Source organism: Ambystoma mexicanum, chromosome 14 (genome assembly GCF_040938575.1).
Source record: "Ambystoma mexicanum isolate Mex_15411 chromosome 14, UKY_AmexF1_1, whole genome shotgun sequence".
Lineage (NCBI taxonomy): Eukaryota > Metazoa > Chordata > Amphibia > Caudata > Ambystomatidae > Ambystoma > Ambystoma mexicanum.
Genome location: NC_090940.1, coordinates 288,491,514 through 288,508,047, shown reverse-complemented (window position 1 = coordinate 288,508,047; position 16,534 = coordinate 288,491,514). Strand labels below are relative to the sequence as shown.

The 16,534-nt window shown below is 46.7% G+C and overlaps 1 protein-coding gene across 2 annotated transcripts in view; it reads left to right on the top strand.

Moving 5' to 3' along the window:
- NEMF (nuclear export mediator factor) overlaps window positions 1-16,534 on the top strand; it is a 1,733,781-nt gene that overhangs the window by 676,413 nt on the left and 1,040,834 nt on the right. For both annotated transcript variants that reach the window (XM_069637407.1, XM_069637408.1), the window contains one exon: window positions 10,554-10,748. In XM_069637407.1, coding sequence (XP_069493508.1) covers window positions 10,554-10,748 — 195 coding nt within the window. The remainder of the gene's footprint in view (window positions 1-10,553; window positions 10,749-16,534) is intronic.

The window sequence follows — 16,534 nt, the reverse complement described above, 5'->3', positions numbered from 1 at the left end:
TGGAGGATGCCTACTTCCATATCCCCATCCTAAAGGGACACCGAAAGTTTCTCAGATTCGTGGTCCAAGGGCGTCACTATCAGTTCAGAGCCCTTCCCTTCGGATTGAGGTCGGCACCCAGGGTGTTCACCAAGTGCCTCGCACCGGTGGCGGCGCGGCTGCGCCTGGAGGGGATCCACGTCTACCCCTACCTGGACGACTGGCTCATCCGAGCAAAGACAAAGGAGCTCGCCGCGGAGCACAGGGCGAGGACCGTCCAACTACTCACTGACCTGGGATTCTCCATAAACTACACCAAGTCCCACCTGGTGCCTGCTCAAAACGCACTGTTTCTGGTAGCAAAGCTCGACACATTGGCGCTTCTGGCCTCTCTGTCGGAGGAAAGGACGAGGGCCATCTTGGGCAAGGTGCAGCGGATGCTGGTTGCGGACGCGGCCAGGGTGAGGTCCATCAAGTCCCTCCTCGGAATGTCTTCTTGCATTTATCTCATCCGCCTGTGCAGGCTCCGGATGTGCTCGTTACAGGAGTTCCTGGACGCTCGCTGGATCCAGACGACGGGCAGCTTCAAGGACAGGATCACACTCGACGAGAGCTTCCGACGAGCGATCCGGTGGTGGGGCACCCGCGCACTTCTGACGGCGGTCATGGACTTCCAGACCCCGGGCCATCAGAAGACAGTGACCACGGATGCCTCCCTGGAAGGGTGGGGAGCGCACACCGAAAATCTGCACGCGAGGGGCCTTTGGCTGCCGACGGAGAAGTCCCTCCATATCAACGTCCTGGAACTCTGTGCAGTGTTTTGGGCCCTCAGGTCCTTTCTTCCGTCCCTCAAGGGCAAGGTGGTGAGGATCTTCACCGACAACACCACCACCATGTTCTACATCAGGAAGCAGGGCGGTACCAGATCCCCAGCCCTGTCCAAGGAGGCTCAGGATCTGTGGCATTGGGCCGTCGCCCAAGGGATGTTTCTGGTGCCGTTTCATCTGGCAGGGATAAAAAACACCATCACCGACTCGCTCAGCAGGGAGCTGCGCTCGTGCCACGAGTGGGACCTACGACAGGATCTAGTGGACCGCCTCTTCCGACGGTGGGGCACACCCCAGATCGATCTGTTTGCGACGGCGACGAACTCCAAGTGCCGGAGGTTCGCCAGCAGGTTTCCCCAGCCGAGGAGCATGGGCGATGCTTTCTCGTTCCCCTGGGAGGGCCTGTTCCTATATGCGTTCCCTCCATTGCCGCTGCTGATCCGGCTCATCAACCAGCTCAAGAGGTCACGGTGCAGGATGATCCTCGTCGCACCTGAGTGGCCGAGGCAGATATGGTTCCCGGACCTTCTGGACTTGTCAGCGTCCCCGCCAATCAAGCTGCCAGTGGACGCGGATCTTCTCTCCAGGGAAGGAGGCGCCATCCTCCACCACGACCCAAAGTCGCTGAACTTGCAGGCCTGGCTCCTGCAGCGAGTTTGGAGGTTACGACATACCGGCCGACTGCAGAGAGGTTCTTGCAAAGGCCAGGGCGTCCTCAACTCTTAAATGTTACGGACACAAATGGAAGAGGTTCTCTGTCTGGTGCCTCGCACAGAAGATTAACCCTCTATGGATTACGGCTCCTCAAGTACTGCCGTACCTGCTGACGCTGGCCAAGGCTGGGCTGGCGCACGCTTTCATCAAGATACATCTTACTGTGATCTCCCGATACACCAGAACCACAGGACGGACGTCTTTGTGGTCTCATCGTCTGGTGAAAGAATTCATGAAGGGACTGTTCAGATCGTTCCCGCCGGTGAAGGCCCTGGCCCCGGCGTGGGAGGTCAACGTGGTGCTGACCAAGCTCATGGGACCTCCGTTCGAGCCTCTGCACTCGGCTCCGTTGAAGTTCTTGTCGTGGAAAAGAGCGTTTCTTGTGGCCATCACCTCTGCACGACGGGTGGGAGAGATCCAGGCCCTTTCCTGCAAACCCCCGTACTTGACTTTTCACGACACGTTGGTAGTGCTCAGGACGCACCCCTCCTTCATGCCCAAGGTGCCGTCGGACTTCCACCTCAACGAACCCTTGGTGTTGCCTGTTTTCTTCCCGTTGCCTTTGTCGCCGGCTGAAAGGACTTTGCACTCGCTGGATGTGGCTAGAGCGCTGAAGTTCTACGTGGACCGCACGAAGAGTTTTCGGAAGACGTCACAACTTTTTGTGAACTTTGGACTTGTCAATCAGGGGAAGGCTCTCTCGAAGGCTTCCATTTCCAGATGGCTCTCCAGCTGTATCATGTACTGTCATCGGTTGGCAATCCGACCGCTGCCTGGCCGTCCGAGAGCCCATTCCACCAGAGCGATCGCAGCTACCACAGCGTTCCTATCTGGTGTGCCCTTGCTGGACATCTGCAGGGCTGCTACGTGGAGGTCGACGCACACCTTCACGAAATTCTACTGCGTCGGTCGGGATTCTAGGGAAGGGTCCAGGGTCGGCCAAGCAGTGCTGCGCAACCTGTTCGCCTAAGGTGAGCCTGGTGAGGAGGTAAGAATTGCTTAATGTTGAGTTTTGGATGTAGTGCTTAATGGTGAGCCTTTGCCACCTCCCGTGGTTGTGCATGTGTGTACTGCTATGTATTCTTTTATTCATGAGCATGTGAATCCATGCCAGACCCCATGCTGGAGAAGGAACAAGTTACTTACCTGTAACTGTTGTTCTCCAGCATGGGTCTGGCATGGATTCACATGCGAACCCTCCCGCCTACCCCTCTGCGGCTCTTCACTTGGTCATTCTGTCACTTCACGTGCTACCGAATCTGAAGATGGCTGCCAGACGCGGGGCTTAGGGAGATGGTAGTCATTGGCTGTGGTCAGTATGACGCAGAGATCAGTGATTGGTTACGACTACGAAAGACAGATCAGAAACGAAACTGATACTGATTTTTCTTTACCGAGGATTCCCAGCCTGACGACGGGGAATATTCATGAGCATGTGAATCCATGCCAGACCCATGCTGGAGAACAACAGTTACAGGTAAGTAACTTGTTCCTTATGGTCCGTCCACGGGTAAGCAGAGTTGGAGCTGACGGTGGTGGAGCAGTTGTGGTCAGCCACCCAATCTAGGGTGCGACCTTTGCAGTGTGTCGGTCTAGTGACTTTTTGTCGGAATCCCATGTCTTTGAGTTCCTTAACTAAGGTTGTAGCTGTTTTATCTTTCGGATCATTTAGGGCTAAATTAAGGTCGCCGAGTAGAATGGTTTTAGTGGAACTTTTAGGTTATCACCTAATAAATGGAGGAGATGTCCTTAAAAGTCTAGAAGGCCAGTAAATGAGATGTAAATTTATGGTGCAGTTCGGGAGGTAATGTCAGCATTACCTTCCTGTGGGAGATTGCGCATCTTGATGGAGAGGGCATCTTTCGTTATAAGAGCTACTCCACCTCTTTTCATCAGCTGTCCGTCTTTTCGGAGGATAGAGTATCCAGGAGGGAGGGCTAGTGAGATGGCAGGACCAGACGCCTCATGGAGCCATATCTCCTTGATGGCAAGTAAATGTAGATCATGGATAGTGGGGAGGTTGTGGATCTCCATAGCATGGGCGGGGAGAGAGCGTGCATTTGTAAGTGCACATTTGAGAGGTGGGGAGGTGTACTCTTCTTAGTTGAGTGAATGGATGGAGAGGCTCTAGAGTGAGGGTAAGCGGTACCTGGCGAGGAGGGCGAATTTACTGGCTTGGTGGTGTGTTTCTTAATATCCAAGCTGAAAGAACCACGGACAATGAGCAGCGCATCAGTGCGGTAGAGAATGACCCCGCGAAATGGCAATGGAGCTTGCTGCAGCGATTAAGGAAATACAATACATAGTGGCAAAATTGGGTGACCAGGAAAATCTGTCTTACCGCAAAAATATACAGCTGGTTGGAGTGCCCGAGGATGCTGAGGGGGAGGATCTGGACAGCTCTCTGTACTCGCTGTGGCACTCTGCACTTCACCTTGAGAACCCTAGGGAACTTCATATTGAGTGCGCCCATTCCGGAACCAGAGAAGGAGGAGCGCCCTAGAATTATCACAGTGCGTTTTCTGAATTTTCAAGATACATTAACACTGTTGAAAGCCTATAGACAACACAATACTATCCTGCTCGGCGGTATGCAAGTGTGAATCCTTAATTACTATTTGGCAGAGGTGGCAAAATGACAGAGGGAGTTTAACCCAATATTTGATGCTCTTTAGGGATCCATCCATCAGTACTAACTACCAGCAATATGGTGTTTTCAACTGGATAAGAAATGACACTCATTTGATACCCCCGCTGAGGTATGGCAATTTCTGGGCCGACATGATATTCTAGGCCCTGATGCTATTTCAGACTTGGAACTACTGGCCTGTACCTCGAATGAGGAGAAACATAAACGCCACCTTCTGGAATCAAGAATTTGCTGACAGAGGAAGGGTAGGCGGCCCAAGGGCCGTCCACGCTTGACTTGAAATGAGATGCATGAAAAGGCACCTGAGTGATAGTCTTTGCAAGGTGCACCGAGGCTCTGGTCGCCTCTCTGGTTACCTGTCGGTGCCTAAGGGGACATGAAGGTGAGGGAATGCTCCAGGCCCCATGCTTTTGGGTGGACACCCTACTTATATAACTAAAGGGTGCAGTTGGCATTCATAATGTTAGAAGTGGCTCATTTTAGCTCCCTAGATGAGGCTGTGGGACGTTTTTGGAGGTTAATGATTGCTGGACACTGGCGTGCCTATATAGGTCTGGCATGTATGCTCTGGTTTAAGCAAGTTCTTATTGGGGACTCAATATTTCAATGTTTTCTGTGTTTTCTATTCTTGTTTGGGTTTGGGTTTGTGGGAGGGAGTTTTCTTTTGGTTCACTGCACCGTGGGGGAGGTTCTGGGTGTAAGCATGGGGTGGTTCTATCAGCAGTATGCCAGCAATGTTGTGGAAGGAATGTCTGTGTGTACTGGCAAGCTCATAAATGTTCTTTGTGTGCTCTCCTAGTAGACAGCCTGTTATGCAGCGCAGCACGCAAATACTTAATCAAGTGCTATTCTTGCGTGGGGATGTGGTTTTTAATCAAGAGACCCACGTAGACAGGGTGGAGTCTGAGAAATTGACACACTGGTGGGTTGGCCAGGCTTTCCACTCGCCCTTTCCTTGCAAAAGAGTGGTCTCCATTTTAATCCACAAGCTCCTGCCCCTCTCTCCATTAAACACTATAGTCAACTCAGATAGACGATATTTGCTTGTGAAGGGGTGCTATGCCAACATTGTGTCACCCTCCTGAATATTAATGGCCCGACGGAAGATAGCGTAGGGTTCTACTCACATGTTCTTACGACATGTGCCCCTCATATTGGCCCACTAACGTTTCTGGGGGGGACCTTAATGTAGCCCTGTCACCAGCCATTGACAGATGTATGGAGAGTCCATCCGCAGCAGCTGGATTTCTCTTTCTATTTGAACCACCATGGGAGCTATGCATGGTTCGACTATTGGTTACTGATGTCATCTATGGTCTATTTGGTGGAGCTGTGTGAAATCTGCACAATCACAATAGTTGATGACGCCCCAATGGTGTAGCAGGTCTACCTCCAGACTGAGCTTCGACAGTCTCCGCCTTGCAGGCTGAATTTGACAACCTTGCAGTAGCCCTACTTTGTGGGTTACCTAGCAGAGCATTCCAGTATCTTTTGAGAGGAAAATCTGACAGGGGATTTCACGGTGGTGCTTTGCCGGGACACCTACAAAGCTATTTTAAGCGGACAGTGTATCAGTAAATGGGCTCACAAACAAAAGTAGTGGAAGCAACATGACAAATACAGGGAGAGCTCCTAAATTTGGAGCGAATACATAAGGTTTCCCTGGAGCGCACTCTTTTGGATAAAATGCTGCATAGGGAGCTCAAACTGGTTACTACTTGCAAGGCCCAGAACAACTTCTCTACATGTGCCCAATCCTTCTTTGAGGAAGGCAATCGCCCCTTACGCCGGATTGCTGTACTGTTGAGTGGACGTCTACGTGCCCAATTTATCGATAAGATTAGATCAGAATCGGGCGCTTTACTTGAAAGCGCATCAGATATTAATGCTCACTTTAGTGGAATTCCACAGAGAACTGTATGCGAGTCCACCTAACATTTCAGATGATTCCTTAATGAGCTCCATTTACCAACAATCACTGACGCAGATATGTGTGTACTGAATGCCCCGATTACAGAATGTAAAGTCGTGGACGCAGTGGCAGGATTGACTGGAGTGAAGGCCTCTGACCCTGATGGCTTCCCGATAGATCTCTTCAAGGCGTTGGTGGACAAGTTAGCTCCCAGGCTCACAGCTGTCTTTAACGAGTCGAGAGAGGTGGGCTCCCTTCCCATTTGCATGCTTGTGGCAAATATTGTAGTCTTCCCCAAGCCTGGTAAGCAACCAACAGAATGCGGTGCATATAGGCCGATATCGCTGATCAAAAACGACACAAAAATATTGGCGAAGTGTCTGGCGCGACATTGCGAATGCATTCTCCCTAAACTGGTCCATACGCACCAGAGGGGTTTAATCTCCAATAGACACTTGTGCGACAAAATGAGACGATTGTTGAACGTAATAGCTAGATAGACGGATCCGGTTGATATCGTATTAACCCTTGATGTTCGATGAAGTTAAATGGGATTATATGTTCGCAGTGGTGCACATTTTCCACATTGAGGGGTACTTTCTGGACCTGCTGGGGTTCCTTTACCATGATCCTCGGGCCTCAGTTGTTACTAATGGTTTCACTTCAGCCTGTTTACCTTTTACTCTGGCACACGCGAAGGTTGCCCGTTGTTACCGCTTCTGTATGCGTTGGCTATCGAGCCGCTGGCGATCAGCGGAACATTGTAAATCCTTATACAATGACGTCCTTCTGTACCTGGTGGACTGGCGGGATAGTTTACCACGCATCCAATCCACCATGAAAGAGTTTGTCCTGCTGGCCGGGTACAAGCTTGATTATGACAAGTCAGAGATACTCCTGCTGCGTGTTGACGTACCTTGGGATCCTGGGGGGGTGACCCCATTTAGGCTGCAAATGCATACAATTAAATATTTGGGAATTCATGGTAGAGTTTGAATGGAAGACCTGGTTTTCAATAATTACCCCCGCTGATGTATAAAATTCAAGTAGATCTGATCAGATTGGAATGTCCTGCCTCTATCCTTTACTGTGAGAATAAATGCATTAAAAATAAACAAGTAAATTAGTATACCTGGCCCAGATGATCCCAGACCTGATATTGATACATATGAGAAAGGAATTAGACTGGCAAATGGGGAAATTCATCTGGAGACATATCGATACATATATATATTTTGTGTATTGCGCTCATACAGAAGTGTTTCATAAGAGGGCGAGATTAAAAATGCAGTGGTTATATGTGACCAAACAAAATGGGGTTTTCGCCCTTCCTGCATGGCAGGCTTACTTTCTGGTGGAAAGGAGATTGTGGCAGAAAAGGACAATTGAGGTTTTGGCGCTCTTGACAAAGGGTAAGATGGTTGACGGGCAGCAGATAGGAGCAGTGTGTGAACACCCTGCCTACAGTGTGCACATAAATAGAATATGATGAGGGTTATTTTGCTCAAAAGAATTGCGCACACAACCAAAAAATTAAAGGAGCTCCTTCTCATCAGTCGGGTGGAAACGCTGCTACGTTTGGATGCGCACATGCGTTTATATAGCGGAGCCGCAATTGCAAATTTATTGGATATCTATCTGCCATATATAAAAAACTAGTGCCAAGTCTTCTCAGCCTTGGAAGAAGAGCTCTTGCTCGAAACACGTGTCGGCTGTTGTTTGAATTGCATTAAACTACGCCCAACTGAGCACTTGAATTTTTTGGTTGTGTGCGCAATTCTTGGGAGCAAAACAACCCTCGTCTTACTTTCTGGTGGCACAAACATGCTGGATCAAGCAGTGGTTCAATCCGGATGAGGTAGCTAGCTGCAATCGAGCTGAACTTGATACTCTCCAACCCCTCACATCTAAGGTGGCTGTCTTGATCCTGTGGACCCGCCTCCCGAGCCATATTAAGAGTCATCCCATTGTTGGCTCTTCATTATGGAATTTGTTGCAATTGCTGAAGAAGGTAGGGGTGGAATCTAGTGTACTAACACCAAAGTGCTGTTTTTGACGTGCCTGAAAGAGAGGGAACGCTGGGCTAGGTCCGAGGCCTGGCAGCATGTGAGCATTATGGACCTCAATGAGAATGCTGCTCCATTACCCTTTGCGGAGGCTGGAACGGTACTGGGACTGGAGGGAACGGCCAGCACTGGGCAGTGATCTCACTAATTTGGACCCAAATAACGGCGGCAACCTTCTCCCGGAGCCCAGAAGACAGCGAATTGGAAGTAAACTTATCTGATTTCCCTGAATTGCAATCATTTGTTATTTAACAACCCACACAATCTGGGCGAAACTTGATTCTGGCGCAACAATGGGCGGCTAAATTAGATATTCAATTAGACTGCGTGGACATGTACACATATTTCTCTTTGATTAATGAGGTATCTTATAGTCTAGGAAACTGGGAAATAAAATATAAAATTGTTTAACAATACTATTATACTCCGGTTAAGATGGCAGCAATGAAACTGTCTACGTCCTCACTGTGTAGAAGGGGGTGTGGGGAGCTGGAAAGGCTGGTCCATATGTTCTGGTCATGCCGAGTGGCCTGGCAGCTCTGTTAATCGATCAGTGAGCATTTGAGCAGGATTTCAGGGGCGTCCCCGGTGGTGATGGGCTTTGCAGCCATGTTTGGAGCTGATGTGGATTATTGGCATGATGACAACTGCACTATTAGATTATTGCATATAATGTTGTTTGCAGTGAGAAAGACCCTCCTTAATACGTGGAAATCCCTGGAGGGACTGAGTATGAGTTTGTGGTAAGGATTGGTATCTTGCCTTTGTGTGTATGGGAGGCAGGCACTGGTACATCGGCGAGGGATGGACAGGGCATAGACTGTGGTAGTTGTACGAACAATTCATTTGAAGGGGATGCACTTTGTTGAGAAAGTTGGTCTTGTGCCTGGCACACCTATGGATTGATGGACATGCTTTCGGAGTGCATTGGTGTAAAATTTGAATGATATATCAAGCTCTGAGCGGCCCTGTGTTACTTTACGGTATTGTATGTTTTTTCCCCCCTCTCCCAGGGTGTAATAAATGTGTTTGCTTAGTTTTACTATTTAGTGAGCGGGTTGGTTTGGGGGTTGGAGGAGGGGAGTGCAGGGAGTAAAGGGTCTTGACGACAGGGGAGGCAGAAAGCCAAAAGCCAGAGACACTTTGTGACAGGATGTTGGTCTATAATCTTTATAGTTGTCTGGGGCAAAATTGTTATTGATGAGTCTTTCGACCTGATTCGATAGGTTATTTATAACACGCTTAATACCCAGAGGTTTCTAAGCACAGACCCGGGGATGGAACCTGTGTTGCTCTGTGTCGTCTTGTTTCCAAGGCGAGCACGTTGCCCCTGAGCTATCCTCCGGAGGCATGTGCATGGATTATTCACCCACATTGTATTGTTCCTCCTGTTTTGTTATCAATAAAAATATTGAAATCAGAAAATCACTAGAGAACTATTTGGTTAATCCAATTGAAACCTATGGACAAACTTGTGGGAGCACTGAAAACTCTTGAAAAGGGACACTTACTATTACTTACTAGTAAACTGCTATCTTCCTTTCTCCCACTTGCAGACCTAGTATTATGAGGGCAGCCAGTGTAGTTTTTAAAGTTTACCCGTGAGTGTCTATGCATTTTAATCCCTGCAGTTCTCCCTCAATATATCTGTTATTGTAGTTCAATAGTGTTCAGCTGCATCCATTTGTTGCTATGTTTGTGGCTGGACTGGGTTCTTGGCAGACTAGGTACTGTTACTTACCTGATTACTGACTTTTTAGGTTTGCCTGCCATATGCCTTTTCACCCCCGGCTATTACCTGCAAAGTGTGCATTCTTTTACTGATGGCTAACTGTTTTTCCACTTTAGGAGTGAGTTGGGATCATATTAAACCTTTTACTGTTTTTATGCATACTCTACGGCATAGTTTATTAAGTACTAATTGTACTTATTTACCCAAGTTATACATGTAATGGTATATTCATATTTTCCGTATATATTTTGGGTAGTGTATTTTGTTGTGTGAGCCTAATTGTACCTTAATACCAGTCCACTGCCCTACTAAGAGTGAAGCCAGATTTCTCTGCCACACTAGCATGAAGAGGGTTTTGGCCCATCATGGTAGACACACTGTTATTATACTATTGGTCTGTTCTTCTGAGCACCTGACCAGAGGATTTTATTTTAAAAACCTTCCTGGCAGTTATGGTATTGTTTTGTAATACGTTATGTCCTGCCACATTTATAACATATAGAAATGTAAGCACGATTTAAAAAAAACGAATTTATTAATGTAGTCAAGTGTGCACCTATCCACTAATGGCAATTTGATATCGAGGTCCCTGAGCCTTCCAGTATATTCTGTGATGAAATATTTTGCAATTGGCTAGAAATAAATTACGTAATGTTTTCTGATATCTTGATAGAAACCCTTACGTGTTATCAGAGGAAGAAGAGGATGAGGAGGATGTGGAAATCCAGGCTATTAAGGAAGAAGCTGAAGACCTCAAAGGAAAGAAGAAGAAAAATAAAAACAAGCAACCTCTGAAAAAACCTCAGAAAAACAAACCATTAATTATTGATATTGACCTCAGTTTATCTGCATATGCCAATGCTAAAAGGTAATCCTCAAATTATCAAATGTTGGTCTAGATTGGGGCGACTGAAGGGCATTCATGTTTAATTCACAAAGGAAACATTTTGCAGTTTTTGCTTGCCCATTCTCTTGTGAGCTCTAGGCGTACCCATAGTTTGGTGGAAGGGTTCATGGGAGCTCACAATATTACTGGGATTTGACAGGGGATTTGCCTGTATTTGGTCTTCTCCACTTGTTTTCAGAATGCTACATAGATGAGTTCCAGCTTTTGGCTCTATGCCACATACTGCTAGGACACATTTTCCAGTACATCCCCCACCAGAACTCGGAAATATCCACAGGAAAGGAGAATGCCCTGGCTTGAACCAGCTCCCGCATTGGCTCCTTGCTCCTTGCCTGTATATGTTTTAATCAGCACTACTCTGGCATCTGCAAGCACTACTCTGATGGTACCCATTACACATCCCCAGGGATCCTGAAATACTCACACATGTCCCCCTGGTGATTAATTAGAAGAAAGAGCAAAACAAGGGATTTCACTCAAGCACCAAAAAATGTACGCAACATCAGCCCAAGGATCACCCTGCCTACTACTAACTCACTGAAGCTCTGCATACTCCTTCAGTCACTCAAATGACAACCAATTATAACACCCTCACATGACTACCACAACTCTAAAATCATACATCAAATCCAGATCCACACCTGCTCACAGACCACACACAATCGCAAAAAAGCTCATCTCCATCAACAGCCACACATAAACCTATACAGACTTGCACACCCAAACGCCCACCAACCCATACCACCTAGAAGCAAACCCAACACACAGTGACCTGTTTTCCAAACTGAAGCAGCCAACAGAACAGCAAAAGCACTCTTGCACTATCCCTTTCCTCCCAATAACAAATCTTACCCTTTTTCTTTTCACATACACCAGAGCGCATGGAGAACATGAAAATGGTAGTCGTGCGCAGTATAAATCAGATTAACGTAACATTAACAAATGGTACCCCTTTAGTGCAAAAAACATGTACACCACTGATATTTTGTGATTAACATAATGCGCCCCAAGGGTTCCTTCAGAAAATGTCCCCCAGGAATGTTAACGAATGCACATATGAACTTGGAGGCATCAATGACTTTGTGCCCCAGGGATATTGATATATACATGAAAGGTACCCCCACAGTTCCAGTGAACATATATCACACTGGTATGTTGTGATTAAACTAAGCCCCTCCTGACCCATTTTACATCTGAGCATGAGCCTCTGGGGTTATGCGTGTATTTGCATAGTCATCCCTTAAGTATCATTTGGTATTTACCCAAAGGATATTGATATATACATAAATAGTACCCCTAGGGTGCCGGTGAACAGGTATCTCAAGGTCATGGTACACAAAGTACCCAGTTAAACAACTTGTTGGTGCCACATACCCAATTGTAATTGGAGTATGTGCCAGTGGTATCCCAATGGTTGCTTTACAGAGTGCCCTCTTAAAATCCAGGCGGTGTACTAAGTATGACCAGATATGGTCGCTCATGAGCAGGTGAGTGTGAACAAATAGCATATATAACCTTCTTTTTAAAAATTCTCTTATGAAATGGGCCATCATTTTGCATGCGTTATTTGTGGAGATTAGTATGAATGTAATTATACCTATATCTTGGTCTCACTCGAAGCATACTAACCCCAGTTTGCAAGTGTGGTTTGCATTCGGACTCAAAGAATTATCGACTATTGACAATGATTGACACACCCTCAAAAATATTTGCTAGGATTTTACTGGAAGAACTTACCACCTGGGCAATCTTGAAATCGCACATAATCCTCTTTAATCAAACTGTTTTCAGAAAGAAGCTTTCAACCTCTCCGAACTTGCTAGCCCTGCTAACCATGATAAAGCAAGCAAAGAGTAATTCAAATAGTCTAGTATATGCTACATTTGTAAATTATTCGGCGGCCTTTGGTACTGTCAATCATGGATGTCTGTGGAGCAAGCTGAAGAGTTGGGGGATTACGAGTGGTCTCCTAAAGATGCTAATCGTCCCTTTATCAAGATATCACATTGAGGGTTTGATTAAGCAAGACAGGCAGACTAAGTCACAGTATTAATACATACATTGGACTTAAACAAGGATGCGTATTGGCTCCCTTGTTGTTCATTTTTTTATCTGGCTGACCTAACAAACACATTGAATATCCAGTACACCTCCCTGCCCCAAATTAGGAACACAAAAACTACAATGGTTTTGTTATGCGGAAGACCTGCTAATACTGGACTTCACCATTTTTGGAGTTAAGCGCCTTTAGATGCTCTGTCAATTTACTCGAAAAAGAATAGCCTCAAGATTAATTTATCTAAAACTAAAATTATGAATTAACGCAAAGCTAAGCGAAAGATGGTCTGGAATCGAGACAAGGATAACATTGAAGTGGTAAAGCAATGCTCTTAACTTGGTGCTATCGTCAACCAGAAACTACATGCCAGCAGCTCACCTTTGTATTAAAACTCAAACTGGTGCCCGAAATACTGTATGGAAGTGAAATGTGTGCTTCTAGTCAGATGAACACTATTCATAAACTGGAGAGCAATTGTCTAAAAACATTGCTAGATCTTCCCAAAAGTACCCTTTATATCGGGGCCAAACTTGGTTTAACTTCATTGGCTACTGTGGTGAGACAGGGTGCAAACTACATATTCCAGATTACTGCTGGCAACCACAGGCATAAGATTTTACATCACCATGAAGGTGTACGCACTATCTGAACTTCATTATAAACAACACTAATGTAGCTCAATTCTGGAATATTAGTACTGAATTGGTAAACATTAATTACAATGAAGCCACCAGGAAATATATGAAAAACAGGCTCAGCACTATACTTCAAGCATTAGTTTATGAACAGAACATTACGTATCAATGTACCAAAGCACATTCAGGGGATTATCTGTTACAAAGGCCGGAATTTAAGGCGCTATCACAATATGCAACTTAATTCCCTAGCCCCTTTGTAGGACGAGAATATCTAGCTCTTAACATTAATCTGCATCCGACATTAGAAGTATTAGGAGCCAGGGCTGGGATTCCGAGAAAGAATAGAAAGCCAACTAGACATCAAAATACTGACTGAATTGATCAAAAATGGTATGAAATTTTAATGGGATAAATGACCTGCTGGTAATCATGGCAGCTGTTAAAATGTGGTTTCTATAATGTTTTTGTCATTTGTGTGTGGTCTAAGGTGAGTGATCCTTCTTTTGCTTTTTAACATTGACTTATTAATGCAATATTTTAAGGTACAAACATTGAAAAGATGATGGTACATAAGTAATTTTCTTTTTTTTAAAATGGCAATATGCAGGGGCTTTCTCCACCTGCTTTGATTGTTGTCAGGTAGGCAAGGAAAACGGTTGGGCATGGTCAAAGTGGATGACCTGCATGTATCTTTGTACAGGCATTTCCTGACCGAGCCCTGTTGCTATGTCGGATCACAATCTGCTTGAAGAAGTCTATCGTGAAAAAGTGTCTGGGGCTTTGACTAGAAATAGACATCCCACCCTAGAATGTTTGGATTTGGCAGCCCTTAGTGGCTGCTGTCCGCTAAAATGCCAGAATGGATGCTGCATTTACCATTCATGTCCAGAGCCTTGTATAACGAGAGAGGGTCGGCCCCATTACCCCTTCAATACTGAGGGAAATCCCTGAAGCACTACGAGGATGTCTAGCTCGAAGGATTGCCTCTGCCAGATTTACAGCCCCTCCTAGACCAGTCTTGACAGAGAACATCTGTTACTGTCTGTGAAAAACATCCACTGTAACTAGACCAGGAACCTGCTCCTTTGCCTTGTTATCTTGACTCCGCTGGACCAACCAAGTCACGTGCTCTAATGAGCCTTTCTCTCTGAGAACCTGCTGTGTATGACCATGCACAGAAATCAAGACATTGAGGTGAGGACTGTGACAAATCCATGGAATTCGTCCCTTCTCCCCAAGGGGGAACCACCCTCTTTGGTACTAGGGGGGTGAGCCCGCTACACAAAACCTTCCTTAGGGGCCAGGGCAAGCAAGATCTCACTGTGGGTGACACCCACTCACCACTCTTAGGTTACAAGAAATCCCTAGATTAAACATTTGCAACACCTCCCTCAACTCAAGAGACCCAATCGTTTGTTGGACACCTGGGGTATGAAAACAATAATAATGTACAGGGGCCTTGAAATTGTCTTGGTATGGTTGCTGACCCCACCTTGATGCCAGAAACACTGAACCAGTGGTGTTGCATCTCTCTTTGTAGAGAGGGACATAAAGGGGCTGAGACCCTTATCTGCAAGGGGGGAGCCCCCAGCCAGGAGAGACCCATCCGCTGTGAGGGAGCTAGCCTAAGTAAGGCCATGCGCAGAAGAAGCCTACACTATAGCACCAACCCAAAGCATCCTAGAGGCAGGACCATGTTGAGTACATGGTGGGCAGAGGAAACCCAGGAGAGCAGAGAGCCCAAGATCCGGACATCTCCAGAAGGCAGAGACTGAACCGCTACAGACACTGCACACCGGCATACATGAATTGCGACATCTGGGGAAAGAACCGTTGCGAGAGAGCTGATGGCCCCAGAAGCGCGGTTCTCCAGCTACTGTGGAAATGCAGTTATGCGGTTAACATGGAGGAGAGGGAGGGGGACGGCCGAGCTCCAAGGCATTCCACGAGGGGTTGAGGACAATACCAGACAAAGAGCCAGACAGCCCAGTGGGGCGGTTCCATGTAATAATGTCGCCACAAAAATATCGCCATGCAAAAAATATCGCCGAAAAATGGGCGTTTTCTGTGGCGACATTATTGCATGGAACATGCGGGGGACACCCCCGCAACTCCCAAACTTTTTTTTAACTTTTTTTTTTTGCCCCTGTCCCCATATATATGGTCACCCATATAATATCGCTGCGACCTTTTCCCAGCGATATTCTTTATGGCGACCATATGTATGGGGATAATATTACCTGATACCAGTGGGGGTTCCCTGTAATAATGTCGCCAGGGACTTAAAAGAAACACACAGGGGGTAGCAGAGAAAGAGAAACACCTAGGAGGGGTAAAGCCAAAACCCAGACCCTGCGAGGGGTACCAGAGACCTAAGAAAAAAAGAAACACCCGGGTCGGGTGAACCAGTAACCAAGGCCCCACGAAGGGGCAAGAGGCACCAGAGAATTAAAAGGTCTTAAGGGCCAGCGAATCCAGTCCGGACAAAGAACCCAAGCCACTCGCGGAGTGTGGCAAACCAAGTTAAGTCAAACTGTCCGTAGAGCTACAGGGTCCATTCCGGACCAAGAAAATGCATTGCTTCAAATTATCTTAAATGCCCTGGTGGAGCCAGCAAGAGACACCAGTTCCACAATTAGTTTTAAATTCAAGTGTCTCATATAAAGAACACACTTTCAAGACTTGGTGAGGGCGTCAGTAGTTCCCTTTTATTTAGAAGGGTTGGGAATTGCAAGGGGTGCAGTTTGCCAGCCGACCCAAATGGGTCACGCTGGACCAAGAAAAGTAATTCTTGAAAGAACTGAAACAACCTGGAGGGGTGAGCAAGAGACACCAATTATAAAATTCAAGAATCTGCTGAGGGGGTCACAAGTCCCCTTTTTTGTATAGAAAACCAAGGAATATGTTTGGACGGCACAAGCAGGCCGAGGCCTCAAACTCAAGAGGACAACTTCTGAGAGATTTTGGAGGGGGGTCACGCACAAGTCAGCACAAGCCAAGAAAGTGCTGAGGTGGGGGGCGGCAGGAGGAGTAAGAACACTTCTCTAGGT